General features: G+C 43.3%; 1 protein-coding gene across 3 annotated transcripts in view; it reads left to right on the top strand.

Annotated features, from left to right (window-relative positions):
• Nucleotides 1-25,172, top strand: part of ccdc102a (coiled-coil domain containing 102A) — a 70,514-nt gene that overhangs the window by 24,514 nt on the left and 20,828 nt on the right. For all 3 annotated transcript variants that reach the window (XM_074659543.1, XM_074659563.1, XM_074659553.1), the window contains exons 2-7: nt 9,389-9,850; nt 9,951-10,337; nt 17,854-18,095; nt 18,179-18,287; nt 19,171-19,287; nt 20,289-20,498. In XM_074659543.1, the coding sequence (XP_074515644.1) occupies nt 9,482-9,850; nt 9,951-10,337; nt 17,854-18,095; nt 18,179-18,287; nt 19,171-19,287; nt 20,289-20,498 (1,434 nt within the window). In that variant the 5' untranslated portion in view covers nt 9,389-9,481. The remainder of the gene's footprint in view (nt 1-9,388; nt 9,851-9,950; nt 10,338-17,853; nt 18,096-18,178; nt 18,288-19,170; nt 19,288-20,288; nt 20,499-25,172) is intronic.

Genomic DNA, 25,172 nt, shown 5'->3' on the forward strand with positions numbered 1-25,172 from the left:
ATTTGAATATTTCCCCTCCTGCCGACATGAGAAGACGCGCTCCGTTGTAGTCAGCGCTCGGTTCAGTTTGTCATTTGCTATGCAGACGAACAGTCAGTAAAATGTGTTTTCAAAATGTGTGAATCACTGTCGCCGCGTGAGGTCCTTGAGCATACAGTCATAAATGAGTAAAAAGACAAATACCAGGCCGATTGGTCCAGCAGTATGTGAGATTAGCCTTGGAAAGACAGACAGACACAGAGATGAACACACATGACTGAATACCTAATCTCCTAGTGGAGATAACAGTAATAAAAAGGCTGGATCCATAATCCAACTCAGTAAGATCTTTCATTAATCATAATCCGTCGAGGCATTGAGTCCATAATAATTTGATATTTGCTTGTGTCTTTTTAATGTGTTTGGCTCGTACTTCTTGGTTATCTGGTCCATCTTGTCAACGAGATGATAATGCTGCTCTGATTGGCTGCGGCTCCTCTCGATGTACCGCAGCTCCATCCATCAGCTTAACGATCAACTGATCCTAAATAAATGGTGGCTTCATTGCTCTGCCAGAGACATCAGTCACTGTGCTGGCTGCAGCTCTGGAAGGGACTAAACAGGGAGGCAGGGACAATATAAAGTATATTTAGGGCTGTCAGTCGATTAAATTGGTAATCGCAAATTAATCGCACATTTTTTATCCTTTCAAAATGTTCCTTAAAGGGAGATTTGTCAAGTATTTAATACTCTTATCAACATGGGAGTGGAATAAATATGCTGCTTTATGCAAATGTATGTATATATTTATTATTGGAAATCAATTAACAACACAAAACAATGACAAATATTGTCCAGAAACCCTCACAGGTGCATTTAGCATAAAACAATATGCTCAAATCATAACATGGCAAACTGCAGCCCAACAGGCAACAACAGCTGTCAGTGTGTCAGTGTGCTGACTTGACTATGACTTGCCCCAAACTGCATGTGATGATCATAAAGTGGGCATGTCTGTAAAGGGGAGACTCGTGGGTACCCATAGAACCCATTTTCATTCACATATCTTGAGGTCAGAGGTCAAGGGACCCCTTTGAAAATGGCTTTGACAGTTTGTCCTCGCCAAAATTTAGCGCAAGTTTGGAGCGTTATTTAACCTCCTTCACGACAACGTATGTTAAAACTGAGCCCGCTACAATCTCCGAAAGATTGATTGCGTTAATGCATTCAAAACATTTGTGGCGTTAAAGCGATTATGCGTTAACGCGTTAACTTTGACGGCCCTAATTATATTTCATTCATGCTTTTGTTTAGTTTTAGGTGTGTTTCAGCACGGAAATCGCTAATGATAATACTAACATTGTTAATCAGAATAAAACAACTGTGAATAAATGGATTAAGATCCAAAGGTATACAGCACACTGGACATTGGTTTGTTTTTAGCCTAGAACATGAGTCCAAACCAGTTCTTCCTGTTCGCCCCTCAGTGGTTTATAGGTATTGGTATTTTGTATTAAAAGTCAACTACATAATCTGTGTAATTAGATTTTATTTGCAATTTAAAAGCAATCTCAACACTTAAACCAACCACTGTCTTTGGTTGGAATACATAACTCTGTGCAAATATGTATTTAAAAGACGTGATGTCAACAGGTTGCCAAGAATGTCTGAAATATGGCGTCCTCTATAACTGCTGCTGGAAACATTAGAGTCTAAATCATTTAATCTTTCTCTGGTTAACAATCTAATGTTCAGGTTACATGTTTCTTGTCGTTTCTCCCTTCCTGTTTCTTGTTTTTGTCCCTCCTGTTCTCTACATTGTTCTTGGATACTGGGGCTATCATTTTTTTGTAGACAACAGAACAGAAATCCGTCACTGAAATGGAGCTCCTGGTCCCAGTTTGTATGATTGAGTGGTTTTGTTCCCGCTCATAAAGGTGTAGATGTTAAAGGTACTACATGTAACTTTCAGAAGATCCTTGTTATTAATGACACCTTCACCACACCATGACAGCTCTCCATGTTGTCCATTAATTCCTGATAATGACAGCACTTCAGTCATTATCCCTTACATAATGTTCTGTAATGTTCCTATATTTCATTTGGACCATTGGCATTGGCATTGGACAAGGCGCATAAACGTCATGTTCTTTGGATTTTCCCCGCAAAACAGTCTCGAAGTCCTTTACATAGAATTCAGTCCACAGACTGGCAACCGAGAAAGTCGGGTAAGGTCTCCGTTTTTAAGTTACGTTACAATACGTACACATATTTGCAATATAAAGTGATTAAAACACGTACATTGTTACTTATAGTACCTTTAAGACATTAGGAAAAAGCCCAAACAATATAAGCAAAAAAACTGTTCTCTGGTCCCAGTTTCTCAAATGGGAGGATTTGCTGCTTTTCTGAAAACTAGTAATTTCAAGATGTCATCTTGAGCGTTGGGGAAATTGTAAATTATCCCATTTTTTTTAAAATTTATAGATTAAAAAGTGAATGAATTATAGGGATTCTGAATTATGGATTTTGAAGGGCTTGAACATTTCTCATTATTTCGATGAAGCCAGTGAATACTTCCTCAGTCTGTGACACCTCGTGGCAGCAGGTTAGAGTTCAATAAGATCAAACCTATCAGATACAAACGACAGCTAATACACGCTTGGATAGATAGATAGATAGATAGATAGATAGATAGATAGATAGATAGATAGATAGATAGATAGATAGATGTACTTTATTGATCCCAAGGAACAGTACATCAAATGTACATGTCAACACTAAAGAAATAGATCCATAGAATACAAAATATAAAGAATATTGGAATACACTATAAATAAACCTGACTACTACAACTAGCATCAGAATCCACAGAATCTAAATTATAAACACAGAATAACCAACTATATAAATTTGCAAGTGTGCAATAACATACTGGATACATTAGCAAGTGTGCAAGATACTTATTTTGTTCTTTAATAAAAAATAATTGAGGTAGTGAATGTGCAAATGTAGCTGTGGAAGGAAATAAACCCTGATTGCACAGAATAATTACTCTCGTATACTTCTGTATAGTTTTATGCTAGTGATGTTTTCATTTATGTCACACACATACTGGTGCTGTTGCTGCACCATGCAGCATCTTTTTACGGACATAAAGATGCTGGAACTGAAATATGGAGGAAAAAATAAGACAGAGATTTTGAAGTCCAGTGTAGGAAGCAGAGAAAAAACAACTAGCGCATACCACACACCCAGCCAGAAATATTGTTCTAGGGAGCTGGAAAGAGGGAGTTCCAGTGCAAGTTAGTGCAGGTTAACAATGAATGACACATTCCTACATGGATGTATATGAACATGCTAAGACGTCCTGCCTCTACTCTCCTCTCTTCATATGTTGCTCCCTGGCCGAGGAGATGACTGTTAATCAGTCCTGCTTAAAATAGGTGATGGGCTCCTTTCTCGTTGCCAGTAGATGAGTGTACCTTTCTGTTTTTATCTGGTGTGTCACATTCAACTTCGCAAACGCGCCAGAAAATAGGGTTGGTAAACAATGAAAATATTACTGTGGTTACTTCTTTTTTTATTATTGTTGGAACAGTGGAAAGACTAACAAAGAAGGTTTTGATGAGTTTTATTTTGTTTCTGTTGAGTTTCAATGAAGTGTGTTTTACAAGGATCAACGAAATTACTGTTTCTGTTAATGGAGTGTGGTGGCTTTGAGGAGAACATAACGGTTGCTTCTTTCCACATCTAACTTTGTGAATTAAGGGTTTATTTCAACCAAACCAGAGTTGGTGATTGTTGCAACAGTGGAAAGACTAACGTTAACCAAGATGTTTTTTTTGTTTGTTTCTGTTGAGTTTGAATGAAGTGTTTTACAACAATGAGCGAGGTAAAATTACTGTTTCTGTTAATGGAGTCTGGTGGCTTTGAGGAGAGCATATAAAGGCTGTTTCTTTCCACATCTAACTCTGTGAATTAAGGGTTTATTTTGACCAAACCAAAGTTGGTGATTGTTGGAACAGTGGAAAGACTAACAAAGACGTTTTTTTTTTTTTTTTTACAATAAATTGTAATAATTGTCCAAATCCCTGTTAATTGTATTTATTATATATTCACTTCAACGTGTGTCAGATAGTATCGCACCGGAAAAGGGTGGAAAATTAGCGTGCAGCCGGGTGTCATGTTTCCATCACCTACGATCGGAGTTTGAGCCGATAAATACCCGTGACTACTGCCGAGTCATTTGTCCTGGGAATGAATGCAGATTGTAACCTTTCCCATTGAAGACAAAAGTCAGATGTTAGTGGGTTTTTCGTCCAGACGGTCTTTTGTGCATGGAAGCATGTACTGTATATGGATGCTGGTTGTGACTGGAGAGCCAGAATAAACCAAATAAACGACACAAAAAAATTCTAAATACTCGCCTGCGAATGTTATATGTCTAGGGCTTTTATTGTGAAAGGTAAGGATGGAAGGAGTGAGTGGTTGATTCCTTTATTCGCGGTGCAAAAGCTCAGAAAAATCAACCTTGTTCCAACAAAAAAAAAGTACTCTACTTTTTCGCCGCGTAATATTCCCGTTCTGTCTATACAGTTTTTTTAGGTAAATCCTACTCATTGTGCCTTTTAATGCAAATAAATCTGCTCCTCAAGTCCTCATTAACTGGCAGGTTTTCTGGGAAGAATCTCAGTTTGTTAAAATAGAGCGTCATTAAATTCAAAGCGATGCGTCACCAGAACACATGGCGTTGTGTGTGTTTCATGAGCTGAAGTTTTCATAAAGAATTACTGCTGTGGTGAACTCTGTCAGGCCTTCCTCATGCCCCCCCATCCTCCGCACACTAACTCTCTTTCCCAGACTTTGACCCAGATTTGGGATTTTTCATGAATAGGCTGTTGTGGTTTATGGTGTGTGTCTGTGTGCATGTGTGTGCATGTGTGTGTGTGTGTGTATGGCTGCCAGTTACTGTCCTGATGTTTAACTGGGAGATGAACTAGAGGATGAGATTTGGAACAGGAGAAGCTGGATCGGTCACAGTGAATGCAGCTCATTGTGTATAGAGATGAAATGAAACCCTGAGTGTAGTTTTTCTCCCTCGTTGCTTTGTGTTTACTTTGCTCTTCAGGAGGAAATGTTTGATTCGTCTGTTTGCCAGAGACTGTGTTGATCTCCATTTAGTTTTGATCCTTGTTCCAACAATATTGTTTTCTTTGTTGTTTTGTTTTCACAGCTTGGTACGAACAAAAGTTCCCATTTTGCTTTGTGGGATGCAAACAGGAAGTTGCCTTGGAGTCAGTGGGTCCGTCACAATACCATAAATGGACACGCTTGGTTAATAAGGTTATCCTGTGACTCGCACAAATACAAGACTCAGTGGAGTTTTATTTAAGTTCCACATAATGAACACAAGTAGGATCATCCAAACAGTATTACAGTATTACAGTTACAATCAGATGACAGTGAAAAACAAACATTCAGGAGCTGAGAGGAATAATATACTGTCACTAATAAAGCGATTTAATTGAATTATCCAGAAGCCTGTAGGTCCACATACAAGAGACTTTGAATGGTTTCTGTCTGATGCATCTCCAAAAAAAGAAAAGTGAAGCCAATGCTGAAGTGTCATAAACTTGTAGCCAGCAGGGGGCGACTCCTCTGGTTGCAAAAAGAAGTCTGATTGTATAGAAGTCTATGAGAAAATGAGCCTACTTCTCACTTGATTTATTACCTCAGTAAACATTGTAAACATGAGTTTATGGTCTCAATCTCTAGTTTCAAGTCTTCTTCAATACAGCATGATGTTCATTTAGTAAATTATGATCCCATTTAGAGTCAAATAGACCATAAAGCAGGGGATGCTTTAGGGCGGGGCTACCTTGTGATTGACAGGTCGCTACCACGGCGTTGTCCGGCGTTCGGTTGTACTAAAAGACACTCTTGGCTGTTCGGATGCACCTTGCTAACCAAGCTAGCTAGCGTTAAGGCTGGCCCACACTAAAAGATTTTTCAAATCTTAATAGATTTTTAAAATGTGAGAGAGCCCACACATAACGACATGTTGTGTTAAATTTAATGTTCCTATAGTGTGTGGAGAGCAACGATTTGGCCAAAACAGCACACCACACACTAACAGATTCATTCATGAACAACAAGAGTACCAACTAAAAAAAAAAGGGAAATCTCGCGACATCTCTCGCGATCAAACGTGACTTTAGTGTGAACAAACATGGCTTATGACGGGCAGGAAGAATTAGCGATGTTAGTTTTTACTTTGTACTGAAAATTCACGAAGGACAGATGGATGAAGTCATGGAGACATGTTAAATAAACACTTGTGTTGTTGCCACAAATCAACAAGTAGGTCTTCCATTTCTGAGCTACCTCTTACTACAACTTTATGCTTAGTGTTTTGCATTAGCTCATGCATTAGCCTCGGCTGCCGTGACGGCGTTGGTTGTCCTTCCTGCTTCAGTCAGTTTGGTTCTTATCGTTCTTTCCCACGTGACTGCGTCATCGTCTGTCCTCGGGGTTCCACACACACAACAGGATATCAGATCATAACATGTTTAGAGATTGGTGCGGCCAGGATGGACTTCTGAGCCGATCATGGGATGTAAAAAACTCTCTTAACATACCTCACACCACAGGAACATCTGGAAAGATAATCTTTAGAACCATCAAAAAATCTGGGCCTTGCTGACGATCGTCGGGAGGAGGGAAGCGGGCCCAAAATCGTCTTGATTCTTATGTAGTGTGTACTCAGCGTTAGATAGTAACTTAGCGTTTGCTATGCCCTGCCGGGCGTCGCTCCTCCACAGCTCCACCCTCTCCTCCAAATATGGTCACATCTGGCTCCAAAAAAAAAACAAGATAGCGACGGCCAAAATGCCAAACTCAAGGCTTCAAAACCAGAGTCCACAAACCAGTGGGTGACGTTATGGTGTATACGTCCACTATGGGACAGACTTAGTATACAGTACGCTTTTGAATATGCCACCTCTAAAGGTCAATCATATTGTTTGTCTTTAGTGGTTTGACCCTCCACTAAGCCCCCCACCTGCTAAAGCTGAACCTGTTTCATTTCCTTTACTTCCTGTTCCCTGCGAGTTGTTCCCACAGTTCCAGATCTCCTCCGGAAACTTCCTCTGGAGGGGCGAGAGGAGGAGGAGGAGGAGCGGTGGGAGGGAAACAGGAAGGAGTAGAGCTTTTCTTGGCCCAGACAGTTTGAGGCCATCTTCACCACAGCCAGAGATGGTATTTTTCTCTACGGGATTTCTCAAGCCAAAGCTGGCACTGACGGGGGAGATAAAATCACAGTTTGGCCCACAGATCCCCGAGGAAACATTTAGTCATTACACTATAAATGTGTTTTATTATTATTATAGGCCTACACCGAAGAAAAATACAAACAATCTATCTTGCAAATGTTTATGGGATCGCCAGAAAGTAAAAAGAAACATGTGAATGAAAAGTATTAAATTATGAATCTACATATTGGTGCAGTATAATCCGTCTGTAGATGGAGGGAGAGCAGGATTTAGACAAATGAGGACCAAGGGGGATATTCTTGCTAGTGATGCTGCACAAATTTAGCCTGAATTCAAAGGGTTTGTAGTGGCTTAATTCAGTTTAAAGTGGTGCACAGGGCTCATATCTCCACAGCCAAACTATTTGGCATGTAATCCTACGATTAGTCCCAACTGTGACAATTCTAAAGCCTCCCTTATTCACATGTACTGGTCAAGTCTTACCAAGTATTGGATAGAGATCTTTCACACTTTATCTCAGGTGTCAAACATCAGATTGGAACCAAATCCTCTGGTTGCTCCGTTTGGGGTCACCGGAGGTGAGACGCAAATGACTGCAGAAAGACATCGTACCTTATCCTTTAACAGGAGAGACTTCAGAGAGCAGGTCCAAAGCACATTGGAGCACACAGATTTTAGGCAATAAACTTTATTTAAAGACTAACGTTTTGACGCCATCAGTACCTTATCCTTTGTTTCCCTTCTGGCTCCGCGAGCAATCCTGCTCAGGTGGAAGGGCGCTTCCCTCATACACTCACACACAATGGTTGGCGGACATCATGTCCTGCTTAACACTTGAGAAAATCCGATACTCGCTTCAATATTCACATGGGAAAAGTATGGGGCCCCATGGGGAATTGTTTTATTGTTGATATACATAGATTATATACATCCTTTGTTCTGACTTATTTATTTGTTGGCATTGGTGCTAGCTGCTATTTAGGGATGCACCAATCCGACTTTTTCAGAACCGATAGCGATACCTGGACTTTGGGTATCGAACGATACCGAGTACCGATCCGATACCAGTGTTTAATTAATAAACTGTATGCCTCACTGTGTGGAAGTCATTGGGATCATTCTTTTATGGCATCATCAGGCTTGACTTAAACATTGTTTTCCTAACTTTGTAAAACTAAATGTAACCAATACGTACATAGTATTTATTATTAAAATAATAAATCGTACACCAGAAACTTGGTAAAAAAATCTTTAAAATTTACAGGAATTATTTAAATTAAGTTCATTTTGCTGCACTTTTGCTATATCTTGCAAAACCTCGATAAAAATATTTTGATTTAAAAAGGGGTTGTGGTGGAATCGGGGATGAGTCAGAGAATGACTGATGAGTGGTGAAAGTGGCGTGCTGTGAGAGGCGGAGATGAGAGCGTGAACACGAGAGGATCAGGTGTGCAGCTGTAAGGAATCATGACTGTTCCGGACATACGTCAGATACAGTGTGTTTGTGTTTAGATTCTTACTTTGAAAGTCATCTGTCTGTCTGTGTTCTCAGGGCCATTTGTTTTCTGTTTTACATGAAGCTGCTTCCCATTAAGCAGTAGAAGTAGTTCCAGTCTCAGTCATGTGTAGCAGCTGTCAGCCTGTCTTTGGATTGATTAGGTTCAGAAAGCAGACAAGGGGGTTTTTCCTCCCTAAAGGCAGCACCGTGTGTCTGTCAGTGATTTCATCGGACTGTTTCTGTTGTAAAGTTGGATTCCTCACTTTTTCTGATCAACCTTGAATTGTTTTATTCTCAAATTCAGCCCATTTTCCAGACACACGAGGGTAACAGATGTCCGTGTACGTACGTGTTAAAGCTCAAGTAGGCAACAGTTTTTTGGCATCATTGGGCAAAAGACTCCATAATAACCTTTCAGCATATTGTAATTCAAGTGTTCTGAGAGAAAACTAGACTTCTGCACCTCCTCATGAAGATTTCAGATGACCTGTCTCATGCACTACTCTCAGGATAAAGTGACTGTTTTAAGAAAATAACTTTTTTTAATCGTATTTGCTCCGTTTCTATCCACTTTAACTTAGATCTTCTCCTGATAGCTGAGTAACATTTCTTCCTGTTTGTGTGTTTCTGTCTCCAGGCTGATCAGTGCCTGAAGAGGATGACGCTCTCCTGAATCCCCCTCCGCTCACACCCCCCTACCCCCTTCATCCTCCTCACCACCGCCTCCATCATGAACCACACCCCCAGCCCCCACCTGTCCGATGGCGGTAAGTCACCCGGAGGCGGCGGCGGTCTGCTGTGCAGCCTGGGTCTGGGGTCCGACAGGGGGATCCGCTCCCCGGACAGCCTCACCCACACCCCCAGCCCCACCGGAGGAACCCCCAGCTCCAGCCCCCCGCTGCTGCTGTCGCCCGGGTTGGGAGGCTTCGGGCTGATATCCCTGGGATCCTTGGGCGAGGGCGCTGGGGCCGACTGGGAGAGCAGGGAGGAGCTGAGGCTCAGGGAGCTGGAGGAGGCTCGGGCCAGAGCGGCCCAGATGGAGAAGACCATGAGGTGGTGGTCGGACTGCACCGCCAACTGGAGAGAGAAGTGGAGCAAGGTGGGTTACTGAAACTCTTTATTCATGACTTGTTCAAGATTTAGGTCTTGTCTTGAGGCTGATTAGTTTATCTTGTATCGTCTGTATCTGTATTTCCCAGGTTCGTTCGGAGCGTAACCGTGCACGTGACGAGGTTCGTCAGCTGAGGCAGCGCCTGGACACCCTCACCAAGGAGCTGACCAGCGTCCGGCGGGAGCGGCAGGAACTGACCTCAGAGAACGAGACGCTACGGCAGGAGACGCTGCGCCTCCGCGGCGACCTCGCCACCGACGCTCCTCCTCCTCCATCTGCCACTTCTCCATCTTCCTCCCCAGCACACCCTCGCGGTGCGTCCTCCTCCTCCTCTCCGTCTTTACCTCCCTCCTCCCCGGCCTCCTCCTCCTCCTCTAAGGTCAACGCTGACGGCAAGCTGGACAGGGTGGGGGAGGGACCGCCGGGGTCTCCGGAGCCAGAACCGGTGAGGGACGTGGACTTGGACAGACAAAAGGTGTGTTTAGATCATTTTCATTTGATCAACTGGTGTCATTGAGATGAATGTTTTTTTGTCTAGGCTACAGAAGCAAAGTCACATCCGTCATCCTGCAGCTAGATGATGGGAAATATTACTGCTTTATATTATATATATATCATATTACTGCTTTAGATATTACTGAGTGTGTTTTTTAGGGAAGAAGAATTGATTCTCAAAAATACAGAACAAAGTGCGTCCCTTATCAGTTCAAAATGGAACACGTCTTTATTACTACTACTACTACTACTACTACTACTACTACTATTATTACTACTACTACTACTACTACTACTACTATTATTACTACTACTACTACTACTACTACTACTACTACTACTACTACTACTGCTTACTACTACTACTTACTATTTACTTGTAAGGTAAAGGTGGCCAAAGGTCACTGTGACCTTACAGATTACTCACCTTTCTTGTGAACACGAAATCTCAGGAACCCCGAGAAGGTATTTCTTCAAATTTGGCACAATTCGCCTGAAAAGCCTCCGACACAGCCGACTAGAGCTGACGGTGCGGGACACACCGCAAAAACTAAGCCGACAAACGCTCACCTATGACCCCAAACTGTTCGACAGCTGACCGTCGGCTTAGTGCGTCAGGGCCTTTAACCCACAGGCAACATTTAAAATCAATGAACATGACTGTTTTTATGACAATATTGGATTTCGATATGATTTTAGCATCATAATGATGATGTACGTTCCTACCAGGTTCATTCACTGCATGACTGTCTGGTTGTTATACCTCTTTAAGGCATTATATCATCGGGTTGCCCATTTGTACCATTCTTGTAATATCTCAGAAACACCTGGAGGGAATTTATTCAGATTTGGACTCAAGGATGAACTGATTAGATTTTGGTGGTCAAAGGTCACTGTGACCTCACAAAACAGGTTTTTGGCCATAACTCAATAATTCATATACTAATTATGACAATTTCACACGAACGTCTAACAGGATGAAATGATGAAGTGATGACAGACGTGGATGTAAGCTGCTACTTGTCTGGTTGGCGGCGGCATAAATCTCTTCTGACATTTTATAAACAAAAGGATTAATTAAAAAAATGATTGACAGATTAATCAATAGTGAAAAAGTTGCTGCTTTAGATCCGACTGTAGGAAGAGCAGGTTCAGCTTTCAGCCTTTTGAATTTGTGTTTGAATGTTTATGCTAATGTGAAGTAGCATGGGGGGTTGTGTTCTGTGCTGCTGACTTGCTTGATATCAGCGTGCTCATGTCCTCTGCTGCTGTGTGGACAAAGTGACCTGAGCCTCAGTGAATGTAGGCCAGACTAGCTGCTGTTAGACCGCTCACCAGAACTCTGTGTGTGTGTGTGTTGGGGAGGGGTGTCCTATTTAAGAGACGCTGGCAGTGTGGATACCCAGGTACACACACACACACACGTTCTCATGATGCTTGCTGATCCCTGAGGGCTCAGTAATGCTGCAGTACTTCTTCTCTGTCAGACCAACGCTGAACCTCAAGCATATCCGGTTCTTTCCAAACACAGAGCTGACCTGCTGCTTCGCTCGGCCTCGTTCGTGTTCGACACACGAGATACTTCGGCCTTCAGCCACTGTGAGGAGGCCATCTTATACTGAAAACACAGTGAAACAGGAACTTCTGGAACTCAAATTACTGAAAGCTCAGCCCGACAACATGACCTCACTTAACAGTATGTCGTGTGGTTCCCTCTATTTGTCTGGACGGTACATTTATATTGTTGCTAATGTCATGTTTAGTTTTTTTAGTGCTCTTTAACCCCCTGAGACCCGATCCCGACTGACTTTACTGTCTTTCAGAGGTCTAGTAGGTTCAGATTTAGGGCTAGAGTGAAGCTCCAGATATCATATGAAACTAGAATAAATCCGTACCAACCATGTCGGGAAGGAGGATAAATAATGCTCCAAATTTTGGCAAAATTTTAGCGAAGAAAAACTGACATGGCCATTTTCAAAGGGTCCCTTGACCTCTGACCTCCAGATCAGTGAATGTAAATGGGTTCTATGGGTACCCACGAGTCTCCCCTTTACAGACATGCCCACTTTATGATAATCACATGCAGTTTTTTTCATGCAGTATAAATGTGTTATTCTCGTCTATTCTAAAATGATGTATTTGAATATTTCTGCATACTGGGGTCCCCAATCAGTCTTGAATTACATAAATCACTGTAAAGCTGAGACTCTTGTGGATCCAATGAGCCCAACTGTATTCATGTGTGATGATGTAAGTCCCCATAGGAGACATTTCATTGTAGTGAGACAATTTTTTGAAACCTGCCCTCACTGTATAAAATGACCTGTGGTGACCTCTAGGATAATCACAGCCTCATGAAACTTTACAGCCACAAACTAGAGACCTAGAGCATTCAATTGCCAAAAAAATACAATTCTTCTTCAGAAATCTCAAAATGTCAAAAGTTTTTGGTAATTTTTATCAGTTCTCGAGTGGAAAAAAAAGGTTCAATTTAGCACCAAATCTGTGTAACAATTTTGATATCAACCCAAAAATTGCTTCAACAACTTATGAGACATAATAACCCCCTGTACTCCCCTAAAACAGTAAAAAAAACTGGTATATTGTGTGTCTCAGAGGGTTAAGGCACAGCGTTTCCCACAAGCCCAGGACTATTGTGAGTTAGACATCAGCAGCTTGACCTGTAACAGGGGTCACCATACCCCCAGATTACTTTTTGTCCTGTAATGTCCTCTCAACAGCTGGTGGGGACCTGTCCCTCCGGTCAGGTGGGATCACATTTTGTTTTTGATAATTGCTATAAAAGCGTCACTGCCACCGGCAAGGGCCTGATTTCCACTGGGGACGAAAGGGACACTTTTGTCCGACCCATTTATACAGTCTCAGAGCAATAAACTGCATCCAGGCTGCCCTGACATCGGAGTGTGAGAAATGCAAAGGGAAAATCATGCAGAAATATAAAAAATAAATAATGCATAAATACATAAATAGAAAAACACATTTAAAAATAAATATAATATAAATAAAAAAATAATGCAAATAAAAATAAATAAACAAACAAATGCAAAAATAATAATAAGAAAAACATTTAAAAATAAATTCAAAAATAAATAAAAAATAAATGCAAAAATGAATACATAAATACATATAAAGGAAAATGAAACAGAAGAGTAAATAAATAAGGGAATTAATACAAAAATAAATAAATAATGAAGGGATTTAAAACAGAAATATCAATTTATGCCACATTTTATCAATGAATTAATAGCTATATTTATTTTTAATATTATTTTTGCTACATTTAATGACATATTTATTTATGTATTTATTTATTGAGTCATTCATTCATTCAGTTCATCTATTTTCATAAATGAGATGAGCCCCTAGTAGATGAAAATCATAGTGACAGCAGTACTTATGGTCCCAGTAGTAGTAGTAGTAGTACTAGTAGTAGTAGTAGGAGAAGGAGTAGTAGGAGTAGTAGTAGTAGTAGTAGTAGTAGTAGTAGTAGTAGGAGAAGGAGAAGGAGTAGTAGGAGTAGTAGTAGTAGTAGTAGTAGTAGTAGTAGTAGTAGGAGAAGGAGAAGGAGTAGTAGGAGTAGTAGTAGTAGTAGTAGTAGGAGAAGGAGTAGTAGGAGTAGTAGTAGTAGTAGTAGTAGGAGAAGGAGTAGTAGTAGTAGTAGTAGTAGTAGTAGTAGGAGAAGTAGTAGTAGGAGTAGTAGTAGTAGGAGAAGTAGTAGTTGTAGTCAAACTACCATATGTGTGCGTGAGCTGTAACCTCACAGTGAAGGTGTGTGTGTTAAAGCAGCAGTGAATAAACATCACTGCCTATCAGACTTGACCTTCAGCGAGCTCAGGCGGAGTTTCCATGGTAACACACACATGCACACAGGCACACACAAATACACGGACAACAGAAATACACTTTGAGGCCGTAGCGTTCCCAGTACACCATCATAATGTGGCTAACTGGTACCCACACACAGCAGAGCCTCATTTCCTGTCTCCGTCCATTGTTCTGGTTCTCACACACGCTGAGTACTTCCACATGTGGCTCAGTTTGTGGTCGGGCTCAGTGACATCTGTTACACAGCGGCTCCCTCTGTTGGGGAGGATCTGTAACGACAGCAGCAGCAGCAGCGGCAGCATCACAGCTCTGTTTTCTGTTTGGTAGACCTGTTAGTGGTCAAGCATGTAAACGTTTTTAAAAAGGATGTTATGTGCTCTTCGTCGGCCACTTGTGTGTGAGTTTCTCAGACTTTGTGGAGTAAACAGTTTGTAGATCGACCTCACCGCACTTTTCAAACATGGCGTCATGGAAAATCCTCAAACCGCAGATTTGAAAATAACCCTTAGTGGATTTGAAAGTATTCCAATGATACTAAATCACATTTAATGGTGAAGTTTGTGCGGCTCAAAATGTTTAATACAGCTTATTAGTGACATCTTTCAAAGATCATGATGTTGACAATCAGTCTTTGTCAGGAAAGACTTTTCAACGTTTTAAAAGGCTCTGGCATCGGATGCATGGATGTATTAAGAGATCTGGATACGGCGTCGGAGGCAGCGGCGCCCCATTCATTCCTATGAAAGTTGCTCAGTGGCGCATGAAGCCAAAATGGCTCGACTTCTGACTGGAAAAGGTACCCGGATCTCCCGGCGTTCTTCCGCATCCATTGGGCCCATGGAGCAGGCCAGTAGCGTCCGCTCGGTCACATGGCTTGGTCACAGCCGTCACGCTGTCGTCACGGCTTGCTAACTCCGCCTCTCAGCCCTCGCTCCAGCCTCGTTCTGGGTCTCGTTCACATGAACAGAGGAAAGGAAATAACTCTGGATTCGGCTATTAGTGCATTTTATAACTTTTAGGACCTAATGATTTAGATAAGGACTATTCAAGTGTTCGTACTGAGAAGTTGATTCCCCTCAAAAAAAATTATCCGCTGAGTTACAGACGTCTCTTTCCCAATGTAAGTCTATGGGAAAAACTATTTTTGGGGCCCAATGGCATCACGTGACGGATATGGAAGTTGTAGTACCGCCGTTTGGTCGCTACGAAAAATGGCATCAACGACCGGCGCTCTTCCTGGGGGGATTGATCGGATGTGAATGTCTTCCTTCGTTTGTCCACTGACTCTTGGTTGATGACCTTTGACCTTTTTATCCAGTGGATGCTGTGAGTGGTTTTGGTCTGGGTTAAAGAGACAGCTACTTGCCAACCTTGAGACCTCAAAAAATGGGAGGATTTATAAACCAAAGTGGGGCTCTGGGGGTCCTCCCTCAGACAAATTTGAGTTTCAGAGACTTTGTTTCCTTCATTCTGGTGACTTAAAGAATGAAAAATGAAAAATAATTATTAGATTAAATTTAAATTGACAAACATCATATTTGTTATCCATGGTACAATTCAAACGGGATCAAAAAATATTTGTCTCTCTCCGTTGACTATAGTTCATCTTTTTTTTCTGACATAAGGTCCCATGGTGATCCACTGGAAGGGACGGGACTTTGCCTCTCTATAGTGAAGGGATTACCTGCCCAACTCTGCCTCTGATTGGCTAGTACCCGTTGCCTTCGTTGGTTGGACTGGTTAGGTTTAGGAAATGAGGAATGATATTGGTTAGGGTTAGGGTAAAAATCTCAATTTATTGCACACCAGAACACCGGAAATATAGCCCCTCGCCCCAGAGGCTTGTCCGTCGTTAGGCCGATAGCCGATGGGTTCCGAGATTGGACCGAGCCCAAATTATACTCAGTCTAGTTGAGTCAGGTCGGGTCTTAATACCGTATGATGCCACGGGTCTCTGCTCTGTGTGTCAGTACCCGGGTGGATCCCGTGGATCTGAGTGTGCTCGGTATCAGCCCTGATCATGTGGTGTGTTATAACCACTACAGGAGCTCTATGCTGCTTCACCACTAAATAAAACTCTCACAGGGTCCATCATGTTGGACTTTTTCTTTACAACTCCCAGTCACAGAATTAGATATTTATGAGCGACTCCTTAAAGGCTGCATGATGATTATCTGAAAGAACCACGCAGCCCTACGGAGCCTGTGTGAGACAGAGACCTCAACATCTGGCAGATGCTGTGAAGGATATAGGGGTGAGGAGGGAAACATTTTTACTGTTGCAGCGCCAAAGCAGACAGATTTACTACGTGGAGAGGAGGACAGGCTCGACATTTCCAATTTAATTTCTGTTAAGGCCGTTAAACAAAATGAGATGTGAAAATGTTTGGTCAGGAGAACCCACCCAGGAGTGTCAGGGTTCTGGCTGGCAGGAATCTGAGAGATGAAAGAGTTTGATTTGTGGCCTTGTTAGGGAGGAAACGGAGGGCGGAGTGGAAAACCGTGAGGACAGAAGAGAGAAATATTGTTTCATAACGGGCCCATATTTCTGAAAACTCCTTCAACATCAGAGCGCTTCGTATGAGTCCGGACAAGAGATATGAGTAGTTTGGAATGAGACTCATATTGTATTTGAAAGTGAAAGGAAGCCGTTATCCCTGCTGATGTTTTGTAAGGAGTTAAGGAACGTTATGGTACGTGTCCACAGGGGGCGTTTTTTTATCGCGAGGGATCGCCTCGCTTCCCAGCGTTGGATGCTTGATGGGCTGCCATTAGACACCTGATTGGACGAACGCTTTCCCGCGTGGGCTGCTGCTCCCAGCTTTCAAATCGGAACCAACATGGCGGCTCGTTTGGAAACGTAAAATAGTTCACCGAAATGTTTTATGCGAGAAATAAGCCAACGACAACGTTTAGTTTAAAAGTTTCTATGGAGTTTTCGGAGGCGGCGAGTCGCGTCAGACACCCGTGATTGGCATAAAGTTGAGGTCTAGTCTACTTTATGCAAATCACGGGCGTCCGACGCGACTCGCCGCCTCTCGAAACTCTCTAGAAACTTTTAAACTAAGCCTCGTTGATCCAAAATAAAGACAGATTCAGCAACTGCACGGCTTATTTCTCGCCTCAAATGTTTTCAGAAACACGTGTCGGTGAACTATTTCCGTGAAAGCCAAGTTGTTTCCGGTTTGAAAGCTGGGAGCAGCAGCCCACGGAGGGAAAGCATTCGTCCAATCAGGTGCCGAGTGTGTTCTGGTGTCGTGTCACTGGACCGGACCCGACGTTTTCCATGGTAACAGTACGCTAATCGTCTCTCCTAGAGCGATTGTATTAAAGAAATCCAGTAAAACACGTGTGAACACCATCTAAAGTCGACGAAGTGGCCTCAGATAACCTACACTAGCATATTTAGCTACTTTATTGACTATAGATGGTGAAGCGATGAACAACATGAAAAGCTCTGAGGCTGTTTCTCAGTAGATTTTCCAGAAAGCTGACTCTCTATGATATTAGCCAATGTCGCGATATAAAATGACATTTACTGTGAAAGAGGATTGTGTCCATATTGTCCACCCCTTGACCAAACTATTGCACTATCACTATGCCCCCCTTATGTTATTGTCTCGTCCCTCTCTCTGTCTCCTGCTCTGTCAGGACTTGGAGGTGCTGGAGTCGGTCCTGCGGTCCAGGGCCCCGGACGGTGACACTCAGGAGGCCTGGGAAAGTCGCGGCGGCGTTAACCCGTCCACCTCGCGCTCGTCCTCCGGTCTGAGCCGGCAGGAACGCAGCAGGCAGCTGTGGGACGACATCAGCACGGTGGAGGAAGACGCCAGCAAACTCAACGCCCTGCAGCTTCGCCTGGACGAGTCCCAGAAAGTCCTGCTGAAAGAAAGAGAGTAAGAGACACAGAAAATCCATCACTGTCTCGGCTGCAGCGTAGATGTGAATGTGGACTATAATGTCTCTGTGTCTTCCCCAGAGACAAGCTCGCACTGAGTAAGAGCATCGAGAGGCTGGAGGCTGAACTCACTCAGTGGAAATTCAAATACGAGGAGCTCAGCAAGACCAAACAGGAGACCCTCAAACAGGTGAGACATCCGGGACCACCACTCATAGTGTGGGAGTGGGAGGGTGTAGGGGCCGTAGAGTGTCGGGCTCAGGCTGAATGCCTCTAGACAGAAACATGCCTGATGTTTTGGGCAGTGCTCCACCACTAGGGGGCAGTCCAGGCCTGCAGAGAGGAGAGCCGTGGGGAAGAGAAGGAACACAGGTCTTATAGAATGACTCACTGAATGACAACACCAGTTAGATAGAAGGGGGGGAGAGGTCAGAACATATGTGAGATGGTGATGGTGGGCGTTCTGAAGATAAGCGGGGTAGAAGAGATGGAGATGAAAGCAGGAGAGGGTGAAGTGCTGAAGGTGGAGAGGAGGCAGAGATGCAATGATCAGATAAGAACAAGGAGGGATAAAAGGGGAAGGTAAAGGAGTTTGGGTTCACCCTTATCTCCACGCTTGTTGTCCGAGATACTACAGATCACAGAGGATGCTCGGTTCCTTTGAAGAAGGACCGGGAGCGTCTTTACCTCCAAATTAAATGTGTAGATAACACTAAATGTCAAGCTATTGCAAAGTTTGAGGATAGATGTTGTTGAGATATTGAATGATTGAATTTTGTATTTTTTGGTTTCATATGCCCCTCAAAGTATCATCATGCGTTTCTGAAGTGAACAGTCTACGGTACGGTCTGTGCATTTAATAAGCAGCAAGGATGTGAATGTAGATCCTAGCACTCGTTTCCAGCTGTCGTTGTAGAGTTGCACCTTTTAAAAACAGGGGATGTCAAAGGAAGGATAATGTCTACTGGGTTAACGCTGCTACGTTTCAGTGGTCCTGCAGTGTTTGCTCAGAAACATTAACAATAAAGAGCACATTTTGTCTTCCCCCCACCCCTCTTCCTAACACCATCTAGCTGAACTTGCTGAAGGAAATGCATCAGGATGAACTCGGCCGCATATCTGAAGACTTGGAGGACGAACTGGGAGCCCGGACCAGTATGGACAAGAAGCTAGCTGAGCTACGAGCTGAGGTGAGGAGACTGGAGAGCAGAGGAAGAGGAAGAGGAGGAGTTAATGTGTGTGGGCTGATGGTGCAGCTCCTCACAAACTAAACCTCGCCTGGGCTGCGGTCGAAAAGTCTTTTTCCTCTCTTAGGAAGGTTCCTAACGGAGTGAAATGGCCCAGAAGTATCTCAGTAGCAGCCATGATGAGAGCTGTTTGAGTTCTCCAAATGCTAAGGAAATGTGCTTCAATGCTTCCTTCCTTGTCTCCTTTAGACCATCCTTTACGAAAGGAATGGAGATAATGCCGCCCCACAATTCCTTGCAGCCGCAACTTTTAAAGCGACGCACCGTTCATGAAAACAAACGACATGCTTATCTTGCATGATATTTTCTTGCAGTCATTGATTGATTAGTGTACAGAAACGCTCAGCACAACTCTCAACATCATATTTTACGTGCAGCCACGCGTGACACCCGTGTCAATTTACGCTCCAGTCTTTTCAAAATAAAACTCCTTAGTTAGGTTTAGGAGTAGATTGACTTGGTTAGGTTTAGGTAACAAAACTACTTAGTTAGTTTTAGGAAAAAAGATCGCAGTTTGGGTTTAAATAACACCTGAAGTGGCGTAACTTAGATAGTTACGTGATGAATAAATCAACTTTGACTTGTGGTTTCACACGGGACACAAATGCCGGTCTCCTGGGCAAAAGTCCGGTGTTTTTTTGACCAACCCGCCCTATCCAGCGTTCGCCGCTCTCTATACTTACATGCAAATTGATTTTGTGCTGACCATCACGAAAAAAAAGGTGAATTTTGTGTCTATGTACACGAATCAATAGATTAAATTTCGTGACTATTTCAGGAGCTGCTGTGCGACTGGGCTGTCACAGCAGGAGTTTCCCTGTAGAACTGCAGGCTGTTTATCACTGAGCAGGAGGAATACAACCTTTTCTCTAATATTTATGTTATCACCATCAAAAATACATTCCAGTGTCCTCAGCCTCTCTTCTTCTCTGTGTCTCCGTCAGATGGAGAGGCTGCAGGTGGAGAACGCCGCAGAGTGGGGGCGCAGGGAGCGCCTGGAGACGGACAAACTGGCCCTGGAGAGGGACAACAAGAAGCTGCGAGCTCAGGCCGAAGACCTGGAGGAGCAGCTGGCCAAGAAACGGCGGCAGGCCGCCTCCGCACTCGACACCGACCTCAAGGCCATCCAGACGGAGCTGTTCGAGAGGAACAAGGTGGGCAGGACGACGGTCCTTTTATTGGACATCCCAGTTAGCTATTGAAGGACAAATTCACTTTATGACATCGTGGGATCATTTCCTCTCTACACCGATTCATACACACTGATGAGATCTCTTTACATGTTACGAGATTGAGCCCTGACCCCGCCTCATCTGAAACACTGTCAGTGTGTGTGTGTGCGTGTGTGTGTGTGTGTGTGTGTGTTTGAGAAAAGAGAAAGAGAGAGATTGATAGTGTTTTGTGTATAGTGTTGAAACCATGGTATTGATCCGGTCAGAGAAGGAGAAACAGGGCAAGCGGTTAAGACACCGGACGGACACACACACACACACACACACACACACTCACACAAACACACACATACACACACACGCACACACGCGCACACACGCACACACACGCACACACACGCACACACAGGTTGATTGATAGTAGCATCATCTTCAACCCCAGCCAGGGCTTTGGGCATCACTACCACTGCACAGATTGATGTTCACTGTCACACTGCGACACACTGATGTGCACGCACACACACACACACGCATGCACGCACACACACCCTGGAGGAGTAATAGGGGGTGAGAGAGAGCAGAAGGTGGTGATAGATGAAATGTATCAAAGAGAGTATGTTTGTGTGTGTGTGAGCTTATCAACACCTGCGTGATACGATGCTCATGTGCTACAACTAAAGCTGGACGTACGCTGTACGATTTTAGCCCGTTTCTGGCCCCAATTTTGAGCTGCACGACTCATTTTAGAGTCGGGCCAAATTTCAGCTTCGTTGGGCGTTGTTTGACTTGCAGTGTACAGGGGGGAACGAGGACCGATTAACTTCTCCCAACCAGTTGCAGACAGTTGGATGAATTTCTGACATGTCAGAAATGTTGGTTCGGCTGACTACAGGCTCTCGCACTGTTGAAGCCACAAGCCGATTCCCCAACGTCCGTTTTTTCTCTATTTATTGAAATAAAATAGATGTAAGCACTTCCAAAATCCATGACATGTTTTTGCAAAACGAAAAATCATGTATCAAACCATATCTGTCAGCGTTCAACCTTTCAAAACAAACTTCACTGCGGTCAAAAAACGTTTCGCTCTGCCGCTTGCCACACACAGAGGGAGGCACACACCTGAATATATGGTGCGGCCTCACTGGGAAACGCCTTTCCTATGACTCTACCTATTCACAGCGCTATGCTATGCAATTAAAACAAACAAAATAAACTATAATTAAATATTACTGGACTAACTTTATAAAACGTTGACCCCATTAGTCACTTAAGAAAAAAAAAAACATGTGAGAATAGGGTTGAAAGGTTGAAAAATACCAAAGTTACCCTTTAACTGAGGAGAGATGGCAGGCCTGACTACAGCCCGCCAGCCAAAGGAACTTCTCAAAGCATAATTTCTATACAGTATAAGCTGGCTCCAGAGACGCTTAGCTAATGAAAGAATCAACAAACGGTTTCACCTCTAATCCCACACAGACGGGACCGCTCCAGGGTCTGCCTCGGGCTCACATCATTACACCTCCACCTCGTATAGCGAACAGAGCCGCTGATAACTGTGAACACACCTCCTGACATCAATAGTGACTCCGCTGATGGAGTCGTTCCAGGGCCTTTTGGGTATCAATTAGTGAGTCTAGTGAGTTAACACATTTCATATCATGTCTCACAGAATCTTCCATGAGCTGTTGACTGTTAATCATACAAAGGGAAGTTGATTTGTGTTGCACCTCTCAGACATAAAAACAATGGTTTTACATCAGGCAAAGAAGTGAACAGCAATTATCCATCCATCCATTTTCTTCCGCTTATCCTGGGGCAGCAGGCTTAGCGGGGTATTCAGACGTCCCTCTCCACAGCAACGTATTCCAGCTCTTTCTGGGGGACCCCGAGGCATTCACAGACCAGACGAGATATATAATCTCTCCAGCGTGTTCTGGGTCTACCCCGGGGCCTCTTACCAGTCGGACGTGCCCGGAAACCCTCCAAAGGAAGGCGTCCAGGAGGCATCATGATAAGATGCCCGAACCACCTCAGCTGACCCCCTTTCGACGCGAAGGAGCAGCGTCTCTACTCCGAGCTCCCTCCGGATGTCTAAGCTCCTCACCCTATCTCTAAGGCTGAGCCCAGCCACCCTACGGAGGAAGCTCATTTCGGCCATGTGTATCCGCGATATCATTCTTTCGCTCACTACCCAAAGCTCATGACCATAGGTGAGGGTTAGATAGACCGGTAAATCAAGAGTTTTGCCTTCCGTCTCAGCTCCCTCTTCACCACAACGGTCCGGTACAGCGCCCGCTTAACTGCAGACGCCGCACTGAACCACCTGTCCATTTTATCCTCACCCCGAGATACTTGAACTCCAAAGACTCACTCCTAACCCTGGAGGGCGCAGTCCACCGTTTTTCCGACAGCATTTAAAAAAATGAAATAGAATATGATAATAATCCATACTATATATTTATCATAGAATAAGAAAATACCTTCAATGAAATAGATGTCTTGTTATGACACCTTTGGGCACCAGATGGGGTTGTTTACCCAACATGCACCTGTCCGTCTGGCAGGATGAAGACAGCCGGGACATACTGTGATGAGATATGTGGACATTTCTGCTGCTTGGAAAGATGGATAGGCAGTTTGTAGATATATTTCATGCTAAAATGATGATCCACGATGGCTGTGTTATTACTTTAATTTGATTAATGGGAACGGATCACTAAAGAGCAAAGAGCGAGGGAAGTAAGAGAGCTGTGTTCTGTGTGTATAACGCACACGTATGTACTGTATGTGTGTGTGTGTGTGTGTGTGTGTACTGTATGTGATGAGCTCCAGTCATCTTAATTGGTCCCATTAGCAGCAGGTTGGGTGGCACGGCCCCTCCGCTGGCAGATATGTAAAGTGTTGGTCAGTGTAATGGCCTCCATTACCACCTGTCCCACAGGGGTTATTTATGAAGCTCTCAGGTTTATTTAATGCTGCAGTTAGCGATGCACACACACATACACACACACACACACACACACACACACACACACACACACACACACAACACACACAGAACAAGAGAGTGTAATTATTCCAAGCATCCAACAGGATGAATGAGCTCAGAGGCAGGAGGATGAGTATGGTGAAGATGATGAAGAGAGGAAGAAAGGTAAAGAAAGAACAGAGAAACAAAAAGAAACAGGTAGAGGTGCTGATAGAGGCAGAAAAAAAACAGCATGGCTGAACTCGCTGACCCGACGATGCTCTACCGTCCGTGTGTTGAAACAATATTTTCACCGGCGGACGACATTTTCTTACCGTCTGTGCGCAAGACAGCTTTTTACTACCGTCTTAGTCAAGTTTCAGGTTTGTGATAATGTTTCACACAGTGCTTGAAGTGGAAAAAAAGTGCTGTTACTCACATGTTGGTGTTGTTAGCCTACATTCTGAATCTTTAGTGACTTAAAGCGTTAATATGGAGAATATTTTTTGGCATCATTGGGCAAAAATTCGATAATAACCTTTTAGCATATTGTAATTAAAGTGTTCTGAGAGAAAACTAGACTTCTGCTCCTCCTCATGGCTCTGTTTTCAGGCTTTAGAACATCTAGCCCGTGATGGGAGACTTTGACCAATCACAGACCGAAGCTTGGCGTTCCTTCACCAGATTTCTACGATGGCGGCGGCGTCACAAACTTTCTCATTTTACAGCTAAACCGTGCACTACAAGATGATTCTGAAAACATTTGAGGAGAGAAATAGACATTAACCTAACATAATATTGATTCATATTTGATCAGCGCTGCCTAGTTTGACCGTTTGGTTGGAGTTCGCAAGTGATTGACAGCCGGCTCTCATAGACAGCAGCTGAACAGCAGACCTCAGATCAGCTCTTACTGCTTGTTTTCCTCCGGTCCGTGAAATCTTGCACATGCTGTTAGGAGCACCGGAGGACACAGAGGAACATGATTTTGGTCAGGTTACCTGTTTCATGAACTACTGTCACGATATAGCGACCGTTTTATAAAAAATACTTTTTAAAATCATATTTGCTCCAATCTCGCCTACTACAGCTTTAGGACACTCAATAGGCCTATCTGTAATATTTTTGTATTGTGTGATATACCCCTGGCTCTTTTTATTATTGCTATATTGAATGTGAGTTATGTTCTTTTCTTTCATAGAGAAAGAAAGTAGAGATAAGTAGTGTAAAATGTCATGACGCCGTGGGTTAGTTTTCCTCCTTTCCTCCCCAATTCTATGAGCCGTCAGCCGCCACTATTGTCCATTTGCATATTCTTGGTGCTTTTATTAATCTAACCTCTGATATTTTTTGTTCCGTCTTATCCGTCTCTTTCATTTTCTTCCTCGTCTTTTATTGAGCTGATCTGTTCTGACCAATCTGGTTGGAGCAGTGCCCGTAAGTCCCTCCCCCCCACCGTATCGCCCTGATTATAAACCCAATTCTGCTATTTGCTCTGTGTGTGTGTGTGTGTGTGTGGAGAGAGTCTTCACTGTCTGAATTAATGCTAAATTCAGTACGGCAGAGGGGGAAGGGAGAATAGAGATTCTTTGTGTGTGTGTATGCAGGAATAAGCATGTGTGTTATGTACACCAGTTATCTCCTCATCTGTTTCTTTTCTTCTTCTTCTTCTCTGCTTCTTCTTTCCT

Source organism: Sebastes fasciatus, chromosome 2, assembly GCF_043250625.1.
Source record: "Sebastes fasciatus isolate fSebFas1 chromosome 2, fSebFas1.pri, whole genome shotgun sequence".
Classification (NCBI taxonomy): Eukaryota; Metazoa; Chordata; class Actinopteri; order Perciformes; family Sebastidae; genus Sebastes; species Sebastes fasciatus.